The sequence below is a fragment of the Streptopelia decaocto genome, assembly GCF_964273445.1.
Source record: "Streptopelia decaocto genome assembly, chromosome: Z".
In the NCBI taxonomy this organism is placed as follows: Eukaryota; Metazoa; Chordata; class Aves; order Columbiformes; family Columbidae; genus Streptopelia; species Streptopelia decaocto.
In genome coordinates, this window is record NC_138657.1 from 17,738,640 (window position 1) to 17,758,460 (window position 19,821).

General features: G+C 39.0%; 2 protein-coding genes across 4 annotated transcripts in view; one reads left to right on the plus strand and one right to left on the minus strand.

Annotated features, from left to right (window-relative positions):
* Positions 1-129: 129 nt before the first annotated feature.
* Positions 130-4,983, plus strand: RPS6 (ribosomal protein S6). Its single transcript, XM_082075050.1, has 6 exons — positions 130-281; positions 1,097-1,228; positions 1,853-2,063; positions 2,427-2,573; positions 3,933-4,090; positions 4,842-4,983. Exons 1-6 carry the CDS (start codon positions 276-278, stop codon positions 4,935-4,937), a joined length of 750 nt encoding a protein of 249 aa, XP_081931176.1. The 5' UTR covers positions 130-275; the 3' UTR covers positions 4,938-4,983.
* A 134-nt stretch (positions 4,984-5,117) lies between these two features.
* DENND4C (DENN domain containing 4C) overlaps positions 5,118-19,821 on the minus strand; it is a 79,779-nt gene continuing 65,075 nt past the window's right edge. For all 3 annotated transcript variants that reach the window (XM_082075049.1, XM_082075048.1, XM_082075047.1), the window contains 5 exons: positions 19,300-19,545; positions 17,853-17,970; positions 16,077-16,230; positions 14,805-14,869; positions 5,118-14,110 (listed from right to left, as the gene is read on the minus strand). In XM_082075049.1, coding sequence (XP_081931175.1) covers positions 13,974-14,110; positions 14,805-14,869; positions 16,077-16,230; positions 17,853-17,970; positions 19,300-19,545 — 720 coding nt within the window. In that variant the 3' untranslated portion in view covers positions 5,118-13,973. The remainder of the gene's footprint in view (positions 14,111-14,804; positions 14,870-16,076; positions 16,231-17,852; positions 17,971-19,299; positions 19,546-19,821) is intronic.

Consider the following 19,821-nt stretch of genomic DNA (forward strand, 5'->3'; position numbering starts at 1 on the left):
CCTCGCGCACACGAACTCTTTTCTGCGGGCACAGCACAGAGCGGGCCAGGCGTATACCCCGCCGCGCGGGAACCGCCACACGGCGGAGCCTCCGCCTCCAGCAGGCAGCGACGGCTCCTCCCACCACGCCCCTCGGCTGGCGAAGCCTCTCTCGCCATTGGGCAGTCCCAGTCAGACGGGCACGGGCGGTGCCGTTCTCGCGAGAGTTGGCGGGTCTATGAGCCGACTGCGGGCGGAAGTGCGGCCTCTTGTTGCGGCGTCGCGGCTAGGCGAGGATGAAGGTGGGTTGCGCGAGGGGCCAGGGCCGCGGCCGCGTCTGGCAGGATCCGGGTTCCGCCGCCACAAATGGCGCCGGCGCTGCGTACGGGGCCGCTGGCGGGGGTCGATGGCCCCTGATGGTGGGGCTGTAGCGCTGCTGTGGTGCGGATGGAAGCGGATTGTTGGCGGGGCGACATGGCCGCCGCGCAGGCCCAGGCCTTTTAGTAGGGGCTCTCCTGCCACCGGGCCATGGGGCTCCACGCTGCAGTCGTTCCTGCGCTTAGAAGGGCTTTTGGCCATGGCGAGGCCTGTCTTATGAGTAGCGGGACCTAGCAGGGAAGCACCGAGTGGGCCGGAGCTGCTGCCAGGCCGTGCTCGAGGGGAGTGTGCCGGGAGGCGGCTCTGAGGCTCTGGCCTTCGCACTGGCCCCTCAAAAAACATAATAACGGCGGCAAACGTGGCTGACCTTGGGTTCTGGTTCTGCAGTTGTTCAGTGTAACGTGGCCTGCAAAGAGCTGGCAGAGGAGGCAACAGGTTTCTGCTGCCCTCACCTTGACTTGCGTGATTGCAGTCTGTGAAGGTGGTGGAGCTCCAGCTGCCATCAGGCCACTTCGCTGTGTGACTGAGCGAGTGATACAGCCCAGTGTGGCCAAGGACAGACTTGCCTGTCTCTCTGGGCATGGTAGTGAGAAGTTATGGCTAGTAAGCATTCATGTAAGCAGATGGGAAATTTCAGATTTGGAATGCTAAGGTGAAACGAGCAGATAAATGCCAGTTTGCTCTTAAAATGTCTCAGGAGAAGTTTAAACCAAGATTTTTTTTTCTTTTTCCTTGTTAGCTGAACATCTCTTTCCCAGCCACTGGCTGCCAGAAACTCATTGAAGTGGATGATGAGCGCAAGCTGAGAACATTCTATGAAAAACGGATGGCCACGGAGGTCGCGGCTGATTCTCTTGGCGAGGAGTGGAAGGTAAGAAGTGTAGAGAAGGCTGTGTCAGAGCTGTAACAAAGGACTTTAAATTACAGATTATTTCCAGTATGCAGTTGTCTGTTGTTGGCAGGTATGTTAGAAGTTTTTCTTGGTGTATATACTGAATTTTGTGTTGGCTACTGTTCTGCTGCTTATCTAAGTTCCTTTGTTTTAAGTCTTATGTTTAGTGCTTTTTTCTGTTCTTTGCAGTAGTTTTTTGTTTTTCATTTGGGTGCCATCTTGGTATTCAGGACACATCTGTACCGTGGAAGTGTTGTTCCCTTCTTCACTGATTGAGTTAAAAATTGTTGCTAGTGCATGGGGGAAAGCATGTTGAGGCTGGGGGAATGGGCTTGAAGTATCTGTGTTAGTATGGACAGTCCAGCTGAGGTGGCATGAGTTCATATTTTCTGTTGGCACCTCCACAAACAAAGCAATAAAAGCTTTATTTTTCTTTTCCTTTTTACCCACATATCCCCTATTTCAGACCTTTAACAGTGACTTTTCCCGAACCATGGGCACGCTGCCCCATTGTTTTGAATAGCATATTGTAATATCTACTACTTCTCCTTGAAGTAATAGAGATGTGCAAGCAACTAAGTGTTTTCTTGTGTGTTTTCATAGGGCTATGTTGTGCGTATCAGCGGTGGCAATGACAAACAAGGCTTCCCCATGAAGCAAGGTGTCCTGACACATGGACGTGTCCGCCTTCTGCTCAGCAAGGGCCACTCCTGCTATCGACCCAGAAGAACTGGAGAGAGGAAACGCAAATCTGTTCGTGGTTGCATTGTTGATGCCAACCTGAGTGTTCTGAACTTGGTCATCGTGAAAAAGGGTAAGAGTCTGGATGGAACAAGCACTAGTAGAAGTAGGCACCTGGAAGGAGCCTGCTTACTAGAGGCTGTGAAGTTCTGTAGAAGACAAGTGCAGTCCCAACTTCAGATTGTGAATATGTCTTGAAAGTCCTTCTGAGCATTTCATGCTTGTAGTTTTAAAGCTGGTCACTGGTAACTGAAACACTTATTTCTGCCAGCAATATGATTGCATTAAATCAGCAAAGAGTAGCTAGTGGGTGAACTCCAGGGATTATCTAGTATTATCTTGTGATTTTATGTATTTTAAGCTTATAGTTGAAATTCACCAATGAAGCAGGTGTTCCGTAGATGGAGGATTAACTGGCATATTTAAATTCTCAAAGGTGAAAAGGATATTCCTGGGCTGACAGACACCACTGTGCCCCGTCGTCTTGGTCCCAAGAGGGCTAGCAAAATCCGCAAGCTGTTCAACCTGTCCAAGGAGGATGATGTTCGCCAGTATGTTGTGAGGAAGCCTCTGAACAAAGAAGGTAAGTCCTCAAACTCTACAACTCTGATTTAATGTAATTTTCAGCAAAAATGTGTTCAGCCTACTTCAGTGAATGAAACATACTATAGTCGTAGGTCCAGGAGTTGACCATTGTGGTATTTAGGCTTTATCAGCTGTAACTTGTGGATAAGAAGTGGAGTTTCATGATTGTCTGGTTTCTTTTACCCCTTTCTTCCTTTTACATCTGCTGTGACAGAGTTTGTTTTTAAATGTTTGATAGAATCAGGAGTAATATTTACTACTGGCTCTAAGAGTAATCCAGACATAATTGTCAATGAGAGAAGGTTAAATATGAAGTGGAATGGTTCTGGAACATTTTTATGAGGTGGAGGAAAAATGCAGTATGTAGAGAAGATACTAAGATTTTTCCCTGTAGCTTATGACAGTCTCAAAAATGAACTTTCATTGGGAGAGCACTGTTTGCTTACCACCTGTCTCTTTCAATATAAGATTTTAATTCTGGGTTCTGTTGCATTTGATCAGGGTGACTTTTTAGCAGAAAAGACATAATAACAGCTTTGGCACTGTGACAGCTTGTTGAGTAAAAGACTGCAATTTTCTGGATCACAGAAACTGTTCTGTCCATTAAAAATGTGATCCTGGTGGACATCGGGCTGCTTGTGACTGCTGCCATCAGGCAGGATTGAGTAGTGAAATTTTACAGATAGGTGTGGTGTTGTGTTTTTATTTGCTTATTATGGGCTATGGATTTTTGGTTTTTAGAGATAAACATTTCAAGCCTATCTAGGATTGTAGAGTGCTTTTTCACATAATGGCTTGTTGTGGAAGCTAGATGATTAGTTTCTATAGTTCTTAATTTAAGTCTAGGGGGGAATTCAGATGGGCCTGCTGAGAAGCTAGGAATTTTCACAAAAATGCAAGGAATTACAGATGCACTATGTAACACTTTGTTGCATTAAGAAACTGTATTCTGCTAATGCTACATCTGGCAGTAATTGATTTTTCCTGCAAAATCTGTGAGGAGGTTGAACGCTGTATAACAGGGGTGCAAACTCATTTTCATCCAGGGCCACATCAGCCTTGTAGTCGGCTTCAAAGGCTGAATATAATTCTAGGACTGTATAAATGTAGGTGTACTTACATGTACAGAGTCTTAAAATTGCACTTGGCCCTTTGAAGGCAACTGTGAGGCTGATATGGCCCCCCTTTGAAAACTGAGTTTGACACTGCTGCTGTATAAGTTGCTATAGTGTGTAGTACACAAATGTTACCATAACAGTAAATGTAACTTACTCTTAAGCTTGCTAGAGGAAGACTGGCACCCCTTTGAAAGGTAATCTGCCACTTCTGTTGATACAAAATTTTCTTTTTTTGGTAGGCAAGAAACCGAGAACCAAGGCTCCTAAGATCCAGCGACTAGTGACTCCTCGAGTTCTGCAACATAAGCGCAGACGCATTGCTCTGAAGAAGCAGCGCACTCAAAAGAACAAGGAGGAAGCAGCAGAATATGCGAAGCTCTTGGCCAAGAGAATGAAGGTGCGTTTGCTATGTGAAATATCTTGTCCCCCGAAATCAAGGGGTTTGATAAAACTTGGCTGTCTACTATGAGCTGCTCTGTACTTAGCTCCTTTTGCATAGAAATGCTTGCATGTGGGCATAAAGATTGCTGGTCATGTGTTTTTGTGAGCATTTCTATGGATTTTTGCCAGTCCTAGAAGAGTAGAAGTTAGTTAACTAGATAATTAATTTGAAAGATGATTTTTGAAGAAAACAATGAACAGTTTTAGCCTGTGAAGACAAGTTTTGCAGTAGTGATTTTAGTTCAAATGAATTCTAGTTTAACGGAGATGCCCAAGCATTTGATGAGTGAGTGTGTAGAGAAATGGGATCCAGTTGACCTGGATGGAAAATAACCTGGCAAGAAGCTATTTGTTTGGATGAGTTTGCTCTTGCACCTAAACAGCAGATGCTTTTAGAATATTTAGCACAGTACCTTGAGTGTTTAATGACTTCCAGACTGAAAATGAGAGTAGAGAGACCTCTCTAGTATGTTGTGAACTCTGTGTTACTATTTTTACTGTGATTTTGGACACCGGTCCATATCGTTTAAGACATGGATCTGTACAGGTTTGGCTACTTGAAGAATTATTTTGTGAAGAAGGGAAACTGTATTTTGCTTTATTGAGTTAAGGAACATTTTTCCCTAGTTTGTTCTTTTGTAGATGTTTTGAAGTGCTTGACTATGTGCAAGATCTTAGTACTGACTTCATCTTGCTTTGTTTTTCAGGAAGCCAAGGAGAAACGCCAAGAGCAGATTGCGAAGAGACGCCGGCTTTCTTCATTGAGAGCTTCTACATCTAAGTCTGAGTCAAGTCAGAAGTAAAGATGTACGTGATAATCAAAATAAACCATTTTGTGGTTAACTTTCAGTATGAGACTTTCCAGTGCTGGTAAAAGGTAAAGCCTTTGGCTGACTCTGGGCAGAATTAAGTGTAGTTAAGTCAGTCACTGTTAACAGGCTCCCCAGGGAAGTGGTCGTGGCACCAAACCTGTCCAGAGTTCAAGGAGGAACTCAATGATGCTCTTAGCCACATGATTTAGTTTTGTGAAGTGTTGCGATAAGCAGGAAGTTGGACTTGATTCTCATGGCTCCCTTCCAACTCAAGATATTCCATGATCTGAAAGTACTTCAGCATTCTGCTCTTAGAATTATTACTGAATACTGAGTATAAGCCAGTAATTAAAAAGTTTGACTTTGTAGTTTCACTTGAGGATAAAACCCTTCACAGTAGCCTTCAGGTATTCAGACTGTACTTTGTGCAGATCTCATACTAGGTAAGGGTGATGGGATTACTGCTCTGATTTAAGAACACTTGTTAAGTGTTCAGTGTTAAGAGTCTATGACTAAAGAAATTGTTGAGGTAAGTGGTTCTATTTCTTCTGTTAGGCTTTATCACAACCTTAGAAGTTACAAAGCTGTTTTTTTTCCCCTTCCTGTGTACACGGCAAGGCTCTTTAAAGTTAGGTGCCCACCTGTCTGTCTAGAAGCAATTTTTTAATACACTGAATGTGGAATATGGACTGTAGAAAGCTGGAGAACATATGACTTGTTGGCAGTAGATTATGGACATGGAAGGAACAAATTTGCATCCCTGAACTTCTGGAGTTGTGTTGGGATGAAGGGATACTGATCTCTGACAAGGGCAGAATTTGCCATGAAGCATGTGTACAGTAGAAGCCTCAGACCAAGAGAACTGGCCAACACAGTTTTGAAACTCAGGTTTCCATTTGGGCTGTCCTTCACAGTGCAACAGTTGAGGTGGTAGAAAAATGGGACTATTTTCAAATGACAAATCAACTACATAATCAGCAAAGGCAAAGAGGGTTAGCAGTAGCAGTTAAATGTGTTAAATAAGAATTTTTAATTTATTTGTTGTGGAGGCCATGCTCAAGGCCTACACTTTAACAAGAGCTTATTTTCTGTCAATAGTGAGGATAGCCACATAGGCCCTTTTAAACCTGAGCTTCACTAGAATAAAAAGTGTTACCTTTCACAAATGCATCTATGACAATGTTAGTCTTCCAGCTGTAAAAAACTGATGTGGAGAAAACATAGATCAATCTGTGTATCATCTAGCTGTTAATTATGCTTTGTATGACATCCTTAACCTGCTTACTAAAGAAACAGCTTCCATACACACAAATGTTTACTGTAAAAGCAGCATGAACAAGCACTGTCAACCAAAAGGAGGTATCATCTTGAAGTATGAGATTAGCACTTACTAAATCCACAATGCTGGGAACTTTAATCTGTGGAAGAGCATACATATAATTTCTCAACAGTCTCTAGCCTCCTCTTTTTGGATCCTAGTAACTCCTAGTTGGCATATGATTAAGAGGCACTCTGCTCAATGTCACCAAACACTTGAGATTAGTGTGCCCTGGAAGAAATCACACAGATGCCCTACTCTATACGCTGCTAATAAGTCTTTCTCAGAAGCAGTGCAACTAATACCCTGTTGTATTAACGGATGAAAAAAGTGTGGGGGGTGTTGGTTACTTTTTTCAAGCTGTCAATGTGTGGCCTTGTCCCTAACCCTAATCCCTGATGACAAAAAGCTACCCTGCACTGTTTTGCATGACTTGTTTCCTTGAATCTTCCCTTGTGGTTCCTCTGCTGCTTCCTTCTCCAGTCCTGGGTTTGTAAGTACAAATCAGGTATACCATGACAGAATCACAGAACAGCCCAGGTTGGAAAGGACCTTGAAAAATCATCTGGTCCAACTGTTGACAAGAAAGCCTAGATGGGATTATCTAGCATGCTGTCCAGTCCTATTCTAAAAGCTTCCACTAGAGTGGAATCTACTGTGTACCTGGGGAGGTTCCTGTGGTTGATTGTTCTCGCTGTAAAAAACCCCATATTGACTTAGGCAACCCCGGAAGTCTGTAGTGCAAATCCCTGCCAAATCAGGGGACTGTCCAGTCAGGTCTGAGCTTTTTTTTAGAGGATGGAAACTCCACAACCTTCCATGGAATCTATTCCAGTGTTTGACCATCCTCACAGTTATTTAAATGGATTTTGCTGTAGTTCAACTGTGTGTCCATTGCCTCTTCCAGCACAAGGTGCCACTGAGAAGAGTCTGGCTTTGTCTTATCCACCTGCCTACCACCCCGCAATCAGGCATTTGGACACATGGATTACTTCCTCCCCAACCCACCAGCTTTTTCCAGTCTGAACAATGCCAGCTCTGTCAGCCTCCGCTTGCATGACAGATGCTCCAAGTCCCTCACGACCTTTGTGGCCCTTCACTGGAGTCATTCCAGAATGTCCAAGTCTCCCTTGTACTAATGTGTCCTGACTTGGACATGGCACCCAGACATGACTCACCAGCACTGACTAGAGGGGAAAGATCACTCCCCTCCACCTGCCTGGTAATGCTCTGCCTCATTCACCCCAGGACACCAGTGGCTTGCTTTGATGTTAAGGGCAACCTGCTGACTCCTGGTTAGATTGATGTCCACCACGAACCCGAGGCCTTTTCCTGTCCACTTGCACTCCAGCCAGTCTGCACGCAGCCTGTGCTGCTGCATGAGGTTATTCCTACCCAGAGGCAGGACTTTTGTGTTTCCTTTCAGACCCCATCAGATTTTCTCCGGCTTGGCAAATTAGTGACTCTTCCTTTATTCCTCCTCGGAGACAGAAGTTTGTCTTTACAGAGCTAGGAAGAACTAACTAATGAATATTCTGATGGTAGCTCCGGACACATGAGGGATTAGGGCTTCCTTAATCAAGTTCCTTCTGCTGTTGCCTTCTACCATCACCCTCTCTCAAGTTTCTCAATTTTTGCACAGAAGGCAGCAGTTCCCTTCACCCTACATCTTCAAACATGCTGCTTTAAGGATTCCCCAAGTGCAGACTTCTGTTCCTGCCTGTTATACCCTCCCTTCCTTCAGCCTCCCCTCACAACAGGCCACGTTAAAGGCAGCATATTAGAAAGGCAGTGTAGTATTTTCAGAGGGCTGCATTCTTAAAAAAACAGCAGGGACAAAAGCAGAGCTAAACAAGAAAGTCATTCTAACAAGGTTATAAAAGAAAGGTCCAAAAGACAAAGTGTTCTGGAGCTCTGTACCTAAAAGCAGGCCTGAAATATGAGTTTATTATGAATCTTCTCTACAAGCTACCAGCTTGTTCTATGTCTACCAGTTTCTTCAGAGAGAAATGTCTTTAGGGTCTGGTACTTTTTTTTTTTTTTTTTTTTTACTAACTGATTAATGAACTGACTGCCAAACATGAGGGAGTTTGAAAGATACTCAGTTGTGAAGGCCTGAAGCACTTGACAGTAACTGGCAGTCTCTACTACTTAAATTTCATCCCAGCCTCACTCCTCTCCTCACCACCCCATTTAAAAAATAAACAAATGTGGAAACCATGTAAACCTGCATGCTATGAAGCAGGAGGTCCACCAGTGTCTCTTGCAAGCAAGGATGCATCCCTGAAAGCATCACTCTGTGCCCCCACTACAAAGGCACTGGGAAACCAGAACTCCCAGGAAGCGTTCCATCAAGGACAGCCACCAACCTGTTCCCACTCACTGATGCACGATGCTTTTCCGGGTCAGCAGAGAGCAGCAGCTCCATCATCAGGAAGTCAGGGTCCAAGACTTCATTGCGAAGAGCATCTTTATAGATTCTGCCTCCCTCAGCCTGTTCTTCAATTCTTCTTACCTCTGCTAGTCCCCACGGCTTGCTTAAGGTGCCACAGAGCCACCCTCTCATGAACCAAATCCCCACAAGTGAATCTCATATTTTCCTCTCCCCACACTGCAACTGCTCCTGCTCTTTCCCAACATTCAGGAGTCACTGAGGTACTATGAAACAATTTCCAAAAGATGCAGGCTCTGCTTTTCCTCAACTATAGGCTAAATTTGCATGTGAGGTTAAATTCTGTCAAGCACGTAAGTTTCAATGGCAAAAAAGCTTGAACAAGTGAAATTTTACAGAGGATGCATACATATTTTATTTTGGAAAATACATTAAAAATCATTTCTTAGTCTAAGATATCTATACAGAATTTAGAATATGCAGAGTGCCCTTTTAAACTCAAGAAACATTTGTCAAATGTACAAAAACATTACAGAGAAACACTTGTTAATCAAAGCACAGCAAATGGATGCCATTTTTTGACAGTTCAAAACAGTCTCTACACCAGTGCAAATTTTATTGCATTAAAGAAAACTTGCCAGCTCACTTAATAAATTCATAATTTATTCACACTACATCCTTTTATCCTCATTACAACACAGTGTATTTTAAGCTCCTAGAGGGAGCTTAATGTGCTTCTGAAAACAGCAAACAATCCCTTTTATTTGCACCATTGATTGATGCAGACTGAAAGAACAAACAAAAACCCCATCCATTTCTCTCATTGTATGCATCATAATATACAGCACAGTAGAGTATAGAACCAGAGTCCAATTCAACCATTCAGTATCAAGACTTTAAAGTTACAAGGGTGTTTGCTTCTTTTTTTTTTAAAAAGGTCCATAATGAAAAGCTGATATACAGAAGGCACCTTAAGGTTTCTATTAGTTAAAAGAAAAAAACCCTTTCTTTAAACTGTACAGTTATGTGAATAAGATGACCTGCATACCGTTAAATGAAGTAAAGTTACTGCATTGAAATAATTGTTGAATTAATAATTTTTGAAAGAGAAAACTACTGAGTGGATTCAAGTTACTTACATTTTAACAATTCATTTTAAAAATATAATTTCTATGATCTAATTTAATATACATTTTGAAAATATCCCCTATGTTGCAGTTATTCAATGAAAGGTATATTCTTCTAGCTGCAGCAAAACAAAAAGCCATTAATTCACAGTTAGAATGGAATAAAATTACTCATTCACAAGTGCAATGTAGCTTGAGCTTAACCAATGTGAAATTCCACTAGGAACAAGACTAAGTTACTTGCAAAACAAATGGATTTAGTTTGAAATATATATACTAAATAAAATATTTTGCATTACGATTGTACTGTTCAAAATTGAGTTATATAAAATGTGACGACAGGATATAAGTAACATACAGATGCTTCTAGCAACCTGTAAAAGCTGGTACCTATTACTGTGTCAATACTGCAGCCACATCAGCCTCCTATACCTACAGGGTTTTGAAAGTTGTTAGGCCTTGGTAATGTGCCAGAATGTATTTATAATGTATAAAGAAAATCTTTGACACATAAGAATCCTGATTGTAAACCTTTAGGACACCATTTGTTGTTTTAATTGTACAAAAAGTAGCTATTTTCATATAAGCACACAAGCTATATGTAACTGTTTCATAGCTGGGTGAAAGGTGCAAGATGGTGTCTTCTCAGCATAACTTGCTGCAGTTCAACATCCTTAGGGCAACAACTCAGGGAAGCTTCTCTGTGGTAACTGTTATTCCAACACAAACTTTCTAAGTTCTTTGGCTTACCTGATACTCATTGACAGTCTGCATCCACATAGGTAATCCTGTTTACACCCTCACTTTGTGCACACATCGCAGGTCTTGAAATTACTACTGATCTGCAACCATTTTCTTTGAGAATTCCAAAATACGCACAGAAGAGCCATCTCCTGAACACTGGCTGTTGAGCTACATGCCAGACTAGAAAGAGTATTTGTAGGCAAGAGTTTTGCAAGTGAGCAAAATTCTACTTTTCCTGCTTACGGTGAGAGCAAAACAGAACCAAGATCAAGCTTATCCACACCCTTCCTTCGCAACACTTTCTGCAGCTCATTCCTGTGTTACGGGTTCAGATAAATTCAGATTACTAGGAGTGGGGTGTCAAACAAATTAGAAGCATTTGTAGCTAACTAAGTCATTCCTATTTAGCCCAAATTCATGCTATTACTAACATGCTGGTAAAAACTTAACATGCTTTTACTGCCCAATTTTAGAAAGAAAAAAGTGCACTCACAAAAAAACTTTTGAAGACTTTTCCCTGTTGATTTTTGGCCAGATTTTCAACCATATGTGTACCGAGCCATGCCAAATAACCTATTATATGCCGTGCCCTTTTCTTATGCACGCTTAGAGTTTTTTCAGCATTCAAATTAGGGAAGCCTACACCTGAGAAAGTTTGTGTAGGAAAACCTGCAGTCTCTACCTGTTTGTAGGAGACCTAAACATCAAAGTAAGAAAAGGAAGTGGTAAAAATGCATTTGAAAGGAGAGAAAACAACTAGAAACAAATAAAACACAGTTCTTAATTCCTTTTGAATTTTTGTGATATTTTTTTCCTCCACAAAAAAAAGCATCTACTTAGATGAAAACTTAATAAACAGATCGCTTTCAGAGATCTCCCTTTTCATTTGAGCTATGGATTTCATTCCAAAACAAGCTGAATTGTTAGCTATTAAAAACTAGACATAAAATTATATATATTTATATATTTAAAGAGTATGTGCGTACTTTGTCATTCTAAATTAAATAATTTCAAGACGCAGATTCAATATTTCAAGTAGTTGCATGCAGGACTTTTACCACTTTGAAATCCAGGTACTTACAATGGGAATAGAAGTTAATTTGTAGTGTGCAGAAACGCCAATATGTAGGAACAAATCAAACCAAGTTAAATCTTCTGCAAGAATAACCTGAAATCATGCAGCTGTCCTTTCCCCTTGGGCTTTAGGGGGTTTTATGTTCCGTGTATATATCTGGAGAAAATCTAACATTAGCACTAGATGCTGGGACACAATATGCCTTGGCTTTTTCTACAATACTAATGCCTGATTAATCTGTACTTTCAGCAACAGATACAAAGGTTGTTTTGAAATGAAGTTGATCTGCTTACATAATTTAGTTTATAATAATACTATTTACAATGGTTTAAAAACAATATGGATGTCACTACCTGAAACAGCACTCACTAGATAGATTTTCTTTGTAATTTAATGAGCTGGGAGAATTTAAGGATAACTAAAACTTGATTCCTTTCAGGTTGCATTGCATAATCGCATGGTTTGTTCATTTAATACTCAAAAAATGTTTTTTAATAGCTGTATGTTGAAGAACAGTATAGAATTATACAGGAAAATTTGCCATTTTGATTTGCAGAAGTATTAAGATGCTTGGACAAATGCTTCAGAGAGACTTTTACTTTAAAAGGATGGAACTGTGCATGTAAATTATGAAATAGGAGAAGAAAGGAAAATATGAAGAATCAAACTCTACTCTTCCACTGTGATGTAGATCAGATATTGGCAAGCAACCACGCATAAACCCAAAGAATAAAGAATAATAAAAAAAAAAAAGGTAGTGTGTGCTTTCGTGCTTTTCATTGTTGAGAAAGCACAATATTTTCAGGAGATAATCTGTCCAGGCAATATCCCCATATTCTCAGAATCAGCACTTTCAGACAAAATACAAGAAAACAGTCTATAATGCATTTTGTCACAAATAGTGCAAATCCTTTGTTTTAGCCCCATGAAAAAACAAAGGTTGATTTTGTTCTTTCATGTAGAGGCTGTTCCAGACAGATCTTCATCCCTCATCGTTTTCAAGAATGAAAGTCCTTAAGAAAGAGAGTAGTATGAAGTAAATACATTCATACTCATATGTGATTATAGTTTTATCTATGCTCCTTGGTAATATGCTACAAATCTTACTCTCCTTTTCTCTAGGAATAACTCCATCAGAAAAGCCACACCATTAAATTTCAGCAAAAAGCCTGGAATAAATCTTATCATATTCATTACATCATATAAACAAAGTATCCAGGTTCTTCCTGCCAAGACTATGACTACCATAGTCAATTAGATATGTGAGGCGAGGAAGTGTCTTATCTACTGAAAGCAATAAAAAAAGATGGATTCATCTTTTCAGATCATACACTCAAGCACATCATTTGTGCGAATATACACCTTGAAGACCACATTTATAAATACATTTTAACTGAAATATAGAATTTGGACTATCAGTGCAAAATAATTAACCCACAGGCTAGCAAGAAACCATGGAAGAGGACGATAAAGAATTTAAGGAAACGACACTTCTTTAAGCATACATACATACAGTTAAAGGATAACTTTGCAGAAAGGATCTGTTTGACAAACGTTGTATGTATCTTAACACCATTTAAGCTTCCTATCTAATTTTTAGAAAGCCATCTATTTCTGAGCTGCTTAGTGTAGAAGTCTATCATGCTTTTGGAGAAAGTGGCAGTACGTTCATAGCTTCTTTAATTTGTCAGATACAGAATACAGGAAAATGGAGTGTAAGTTTCTGGTTTTTACAGCTATAGATATACATTATGAAAAGTCAGTCCAAGATAATCTAGAATACTGATTGAGAGAAAGGTAAGGAGAAGGGTAGTGATTTTAAGTACTATAATCTGACAACAGCAACTGCATTGCAGCTTCCAATGTAAGGACTCAAATATTTACATTCATACATACATACTGCACACCAATACACAGATCCCTCTTTAGGTAAAGGTCATTTTAAAGAAGTAGTGAAGAATCTAGTATTCTGTGGCAGGAAAGCTATTTCATTAAATATCCAAATATTGGTGGCCCTCAAGAAAGTCACCAAATATAGGCTGTTGTTTAATCATCACCTTATTGAACAACTTGATATTTCGGAGAAAGATCTGAAGAAGGAAAAGGAGAAGTATATACAGGAAAAAAATAAAAGCAGATCAATCACTGAAACCAACTCACCTTATTAATACAGTTGTAAAACACTTTAACGTACTTTACACCATGTGTCATGAAATGAAAGACAAGAATATATGTTGTAGCACAATGAAATTGCTTTGACAAATTGCTCAGTTACCATATTTTGGAATTCAAAGTGTATATATCGCCACGCTCCTGGTTTGTTTACCTCTACATTTGTCTCACTGAAGTTTAGTGTCTGTTTTCCTCATTTTTATATTAAAGGTGCTCCAAAGTACTTCCTACAACACTCAACCCTGCTGCTTGGTGGAGCATCTATTTTCTCCATCTTTTCAAGAACATCCTTTGGTAGCCTTTCATGTGCAAGTCTGTATTCGCTGTCAAAGACCTCTGAAATAGAAAAAGCATAGCTGAGGTTATTTAAGAAACCCTGTACAATGCACTCTACTGTTCCTATAAAATACTTCCAGTGATTTTTATATAATAATAAAATAATTAACAAAAGCTGCTGATGTTTTTTTTCCAAAGTGAATCCTCTCAGAGAAACCGAAAAGCATCTTCACACTGGAGCATCAAAGTGCATCACAGCAGATGCCCATTACTTCGATCATAACATGGTTCGCCTTTTCCCAGGGTATTTCCCCTGTGACGTCTCACAAGGGAGTCCCTTAGCTTGCAGTGTATCAAACAGAACTCAGGGTAGAGAACATCAGGAAAGGGTGGGCAATCAGGTGGCTAGATAACATAGGTCTAATACGTTGGTTGGAGAATGACGGACAAGACTGAGAACAAGTTTTCAGACATAAGAAATTAAATCTTCAAGCTAATAAACTTTGTTTAAAATAACTGATTACTGGTTTCAAACAAAGTCAAAAATAATGGCCTCATCTAAATTACATTTTAATAAAAGCAACACCTACATGGAGAGTGACAGAAAGAGTACTTTTCACTAAAACACAGCGACTGAAAAGTTAATTAGAAACACATGGTTGAAAAGTTGATTTTTTTTTACACTAGTTTTCCTATATAGTATTCATGTATTTCATACACTGGGACTATGTATTTCACAGTATATTTTACTTACCAATATCAATGTTCTCTCTTCCAAGAGACACCAGCGACAGGAAAAGAATTTCTCTGTAAAAACTCCTAGGAAATATTTTGAAGAGCAAATCAATGAAAGCAACAACTACCCTACATTTAGAAAGTCAGTGAAATTATAGAAGAGTGTAGGATGGAAGGGACCTTCAAAGGTCACCTGGTGCAACCCCCCACAGTGAGCAAGGACATCTTCAACTACATCAGGTTGCTCAGAGCCCTGTCCAGCCTGGCCTGGAAACGTCTCCAGGGATGGGGCATCTATCACCTCTCAGAGTGCAGCTTCTGCAACTGTTCTGTTAAGCTTGCTTGTAAAGAAATCTACATGATTACTAGCTTCAGGTTTCCTCATGCCTCTCATTTCTCATAAATATTTCTCCTAACACATGGAGTTATATTATCACCAAATGTCAGCAGTTACATTTTCTATTAAAAAAATCCATGTGTCAAACATGCCATAAAAACTCAAGATAAACAAGAAATTTGAAATTAAGGAACACTTCTTAATTAACTCATTCCTGCCTGAGGGTGAAGTACAGTGAACAGGCTTATTTCAGATCACTCGTACTCTGTTTTTTGTTTCAGAATGTCACGATCTATCTCAGAGCTAGATATTACTAAAAAAATAGATATTTTTTTTCCTTGCGCAACTCACAAAGATTCTTCTTAAGGCAAATTAGTTGTAGTCTCTTTTCAGTAACTACAAATCACAGAAGCAAAGATGACATAGCATGTTAGACTTCAAACACACCTTTATCTGCTGTCATTTACTTCAGAGGCTGTACTTTTGTATGGAGCCATCTTTGAATTTTAGCATAGATGGCAAAATATACCACAGAAGTATTATCTACATGTCTCCCTTTGTTTGTGTATCACGCTGTATCCACTTTTTTTAGCCAGTACTCTAGGTTGGTGGAAGTTTAATAGGTATAACTAGGTAGTTTGGAGAATATTTCAGACAGCAATAGCATGCTGCACACTTGTATTTGTCAATTCGCTAAATCTGGAGCAACACCAAAGTCTGCATAGTCAATACCTGCATTTTTCTTATTAATTTACAAATGACCGTATCCATTTGATTTGGATGAACTATATATCTGTTTGGAAACCTGGGCATAAACAAATATACACTGTGTTGGGTGGACACAAATGAAACTGAATATTCCCAAGAGGTTGTTATGGAGTTATTATTATGAAGTGTATACAGTCTGATCTCATTTTTGAGTGGGGACAAAGTAAGATGAGATTACCCCTTTACCTCTGTCGCTTCACATCTGGCTTAACTTTGTGTAGGAGGAGGTTGATTGGTTTCTCAACATTATTGTGTTGAATACTCAGCTTGATGTTCTCCAACAAAGTGTTTGTTGCCTGCTGATCTTCTGACACTGTAGAAGCTCTCTTCTCAGTGGAATCTGGGAAGTGCATCAGTATTAATTATTAAACCAGTAAAGTTTGGTTTTGTTGTTTTTTTTTTTTTCATTTTGATTTGTTATAATGGAAAGGCTTTGCCTTTGTCTTTACTCCACCATAAAATCGACAGGATACATCATGTATCCATGTGCAAGAGCTCCCACATGACAGAAAAATATGAGACTGAAGAATAGCCAGCATCAGATGCTGCCTGTGATGGTTTGTTAGCTCAGGTTTATTGATATAGTTAAGTTTCAAAATCTAAGTTCACTCCAAGAAGGTTATTTTTACACAAAGGAAAAGAAACAGAAGAAAACACTGTTAAATTTCTCATCAAAGAAACTTTTTGCATCAAAGCCCTTCTAAAAGCCACCTAGAATTCATTAATAACTTTGGGCTACATATTAAAATAAACAATGCATTGTTGTGTTAAACTGAAAGAAAATGATCAACATACTTACCATTATGATTTATTCCTTACATTGCCACTTCCAGAATAACACTGAACTATTATTCTTTGGAAAATAGTGGCTCATGAGGGAATATTATGTCAATTTACTGACCAAAAAATAAGACTACAGATCAGGCAGCAAGCACATGGTGTGTAAATAGAATGTAGACCAAGGCTAGCAATCATAATCAAGCCAGCCTAAGGTTTTCATAAAATTGTCCTATATGATGGTTTACAAATGTAATTTCCTGTTTTCCAAATACTTCCTGCCACTGCTGTAGAGCCTTATCTACAACACTACTACTTTTCTTCCACATGTAAAACAGGACTTCTGCTCCTTTACTGACATAAACTCACATATTTATGCATCTTCATTCATGCCTGAATGCTTTGGGGATGTTTTTAATGTATTATGCACAAATAAATATGCTTTTCTAGAAGCTGATAGAAACATATCTTATTGTGCGCTCTTGACTCTAATTTTCTAATCAGTCTGTTTGTTTTTAGGACACTTTTAAACAAACTCTTTTTTTCTTCCTTAAAACCAGAATTACCATGCTACATAGTTTTTAGCACAGTTGTTAAAAGTTAAAACACAGACTGAGGGGTTTCAGTGAACAAAGGGTTTTTGCTGATCAGAAGTAATGAAAGCCCAGATTTCTCATAAGTAGTCTGCCTGTTTTTTCTTCCTTACAAACGAAGTTACGGTAGACAAAGGCTTTACTGGATCTTGCTTTTTGACAGTCAAGTAGGCTGCTCAATGTACACGTTAATGGATCATGTGACCTTCCATTCACTTACAGAAACACAAGATACTTAATTGTAAAACAGTCTTCTTTTTCATGCCTGCATAGAATATAATCAGATAATGAAGTGAAACATTCAAATCAGGTGAAGCCTATTTAGCAACTCATCTAGAGCAAATCCTCCCACCGTGTTTATAAGTATATGAAATATAAAGAACAGATAACATACCTTTTCACACAGATGAGTAAGATATTGTCAAAAATAATTTGACACCAAGACTATGTTAAGTATCTAAGGGATTGCAGATGCTTCACACACTAAAAAGTCTTTCCAACTTGATGGGCCACGTACACTTCAGACACTAAAACCCTGTTTCTTTCCATAGCCTTTGCTCCCTTTGCTTTCTGTAACATTTGTTTTACTTACTGAGATTTCTCCAAGATATATACAGAGGTTCCCCTGGCTCTTGGTGGAGGTTGATATTGTCCCACAGAAGATGGATGTATACTAGCTTGCTATCTTGAGCAAGTGACGTCAAAGGAAGCTAAAAACATGAGGAAAGAGAAAAAGTTTTAAAAACATCAGTACAGTCTTCTTATCTGCTATTTTACTCATTTTGAAAACAAACAAAAAATGGTTTATTTATCTTGAATCCAACAAAGAGCAATAGTTGTCTTCTAGTGGAAACTGAATTCAACGAGAGCAAAGGCACAAGTACTGCAACATTTAATTGCCCTTTCTAGTTTAGCCTAATGTATGAAGAGCATTCTGCTTTCTACAGATATCTGAAGAAAATATTTATTATTATTATATATGTCCAAAAATATTTTTCATGCACCAAACACATTACTTGATTTGTACTGCTTATCATGCTATACTTCTGTGTTTTCTCACCCTGTGTTTTCTCATGTCTGTGTGTTGGTCTTCCCAACAAACAGAAAAAAAAAAAAGTACTTGCATACAAATATCAACCATTTATTTCTATTAAAAATATATGGCACTCAAAACAGTAGTTTTGAGTTTGGAATCACTAATACAATAAGAATTAGTGGGCAAGAAAAATTTACCACAATTTACCACTAGTGTGTCAATCTAAACTAGTAATGACAGGATACTATGTCCAATGTTGTGGTTTTCCTTGCTAATGCACAGTATTTTCCCATCATGCTTTATATTTCATTAGTATTGGTCTTCAACCACAATTCTGGGAAAATTGTTCTTGGTTCTAGGTGGGTTTTTTTCTTAAATGGAGGGAGAGAATTTTAAAACTAAAGTGCATACAAATAGATAGAAAAATATTACTTTTGTGTGTTCATCATATGCAATCACCTATTGAATTTAGTGTTTACACACAAAAATCATACAGGTTTCAGAAAAACATCTGCTCCTTAAAATAGGAAAAGCAAAATACTCAAAAGATAGCATCCAATCTACATTATTTTGTTCCATTCATACAGTAATGAAACTCAGTGGAGTTTGAATAGCAAAAACTATTAGTGGAAAAGAACAAAACATATTGACCAATAACTTAAAAGGTTTACTATAATGAAGTAGGTAACCCACAGTATGTGGATTACAATGTACTGCAATTTCTGAGTTCTCCACAGACACATCTTGTCTCCTTCTATGTATCAGCCTTCTCTTTAATGAATCTTATTCTCTGGCTTTTTAAAACAGAGCAGCTTGACTAGAATTTGATTAGTGTTTTCACTCATATTCCTTCAAGATTCCTTGCAGAAAACCAACCTATCTACTTGTATTATAAAACCCAGGAATCTAGACCCAAGCTACTCAGAAATGAGTTACCAACTTTTTTTGAACCAAACTCTCAAATTAGTTTACTCTACTATCCGCAGTTCTAATGGCCATTTACCTGCACTCCATCATTACAGTGTTCAGATGTTAGAATGAGTCCAGGTAAGTTGCTAGGTAGATCCAACCGTCGGAAATACCAAACTAGGTTCCAGAAAATTATGGGGTGTTGATTGATGAATTTGGATGTATGAATTACTTGCTCTCCCTCATTTTCCAACAGTGATTCAAGCTCCTTACGCAGTACCAAAGGGCTCAAGTAGGGTACAGATACAGGTAGAGGGTTAGGTCTTTTTATTAAAGGATCCTAAAGACAAAACAACACAAAGAAAATAATTTTTTGTTATTGTTACAAAATTAAAGGTTTTTCTTCCAGAAATACTCTTCAGGATTACTTGCCCCCCAAACCCCCATTTTCTTTCAATATTTGGAAGAAGTCTCTGGAAGTACTGAACACACAATAACTTTAATACCATTAGCAGTTTTGACTGTTGAGGTGTTTCTTAACTCTAAAGAACAATCATCTAAGGTTGTTCTATGACATGAAAAAAAGAAAATGCTAATTTGTTATAACCTTTTCCTG

What these genes read in the sequence shown, in the direction of transcription:
- RPS6 (XM_082075050.1), top strand. An exon ending in CTCTTGGCGAGGAGTGGAAG is followed by an intron (nt 1,229 to 1,852) that starts GTAAGAAGTGTA and finishes GTGTTTTCATAG; the next exon opens with GGCTATGTTGTGCGTATCAG. An exon ending in GAAGCCTCTGAACAAAGAAG is followed by an intron (nt 2,574 to 3,932) that starts GTAAGTCCTCAA and finishes TTTTTTTGGTAG; the next exon opens with GCAAGAAACCGAGAACCAAG.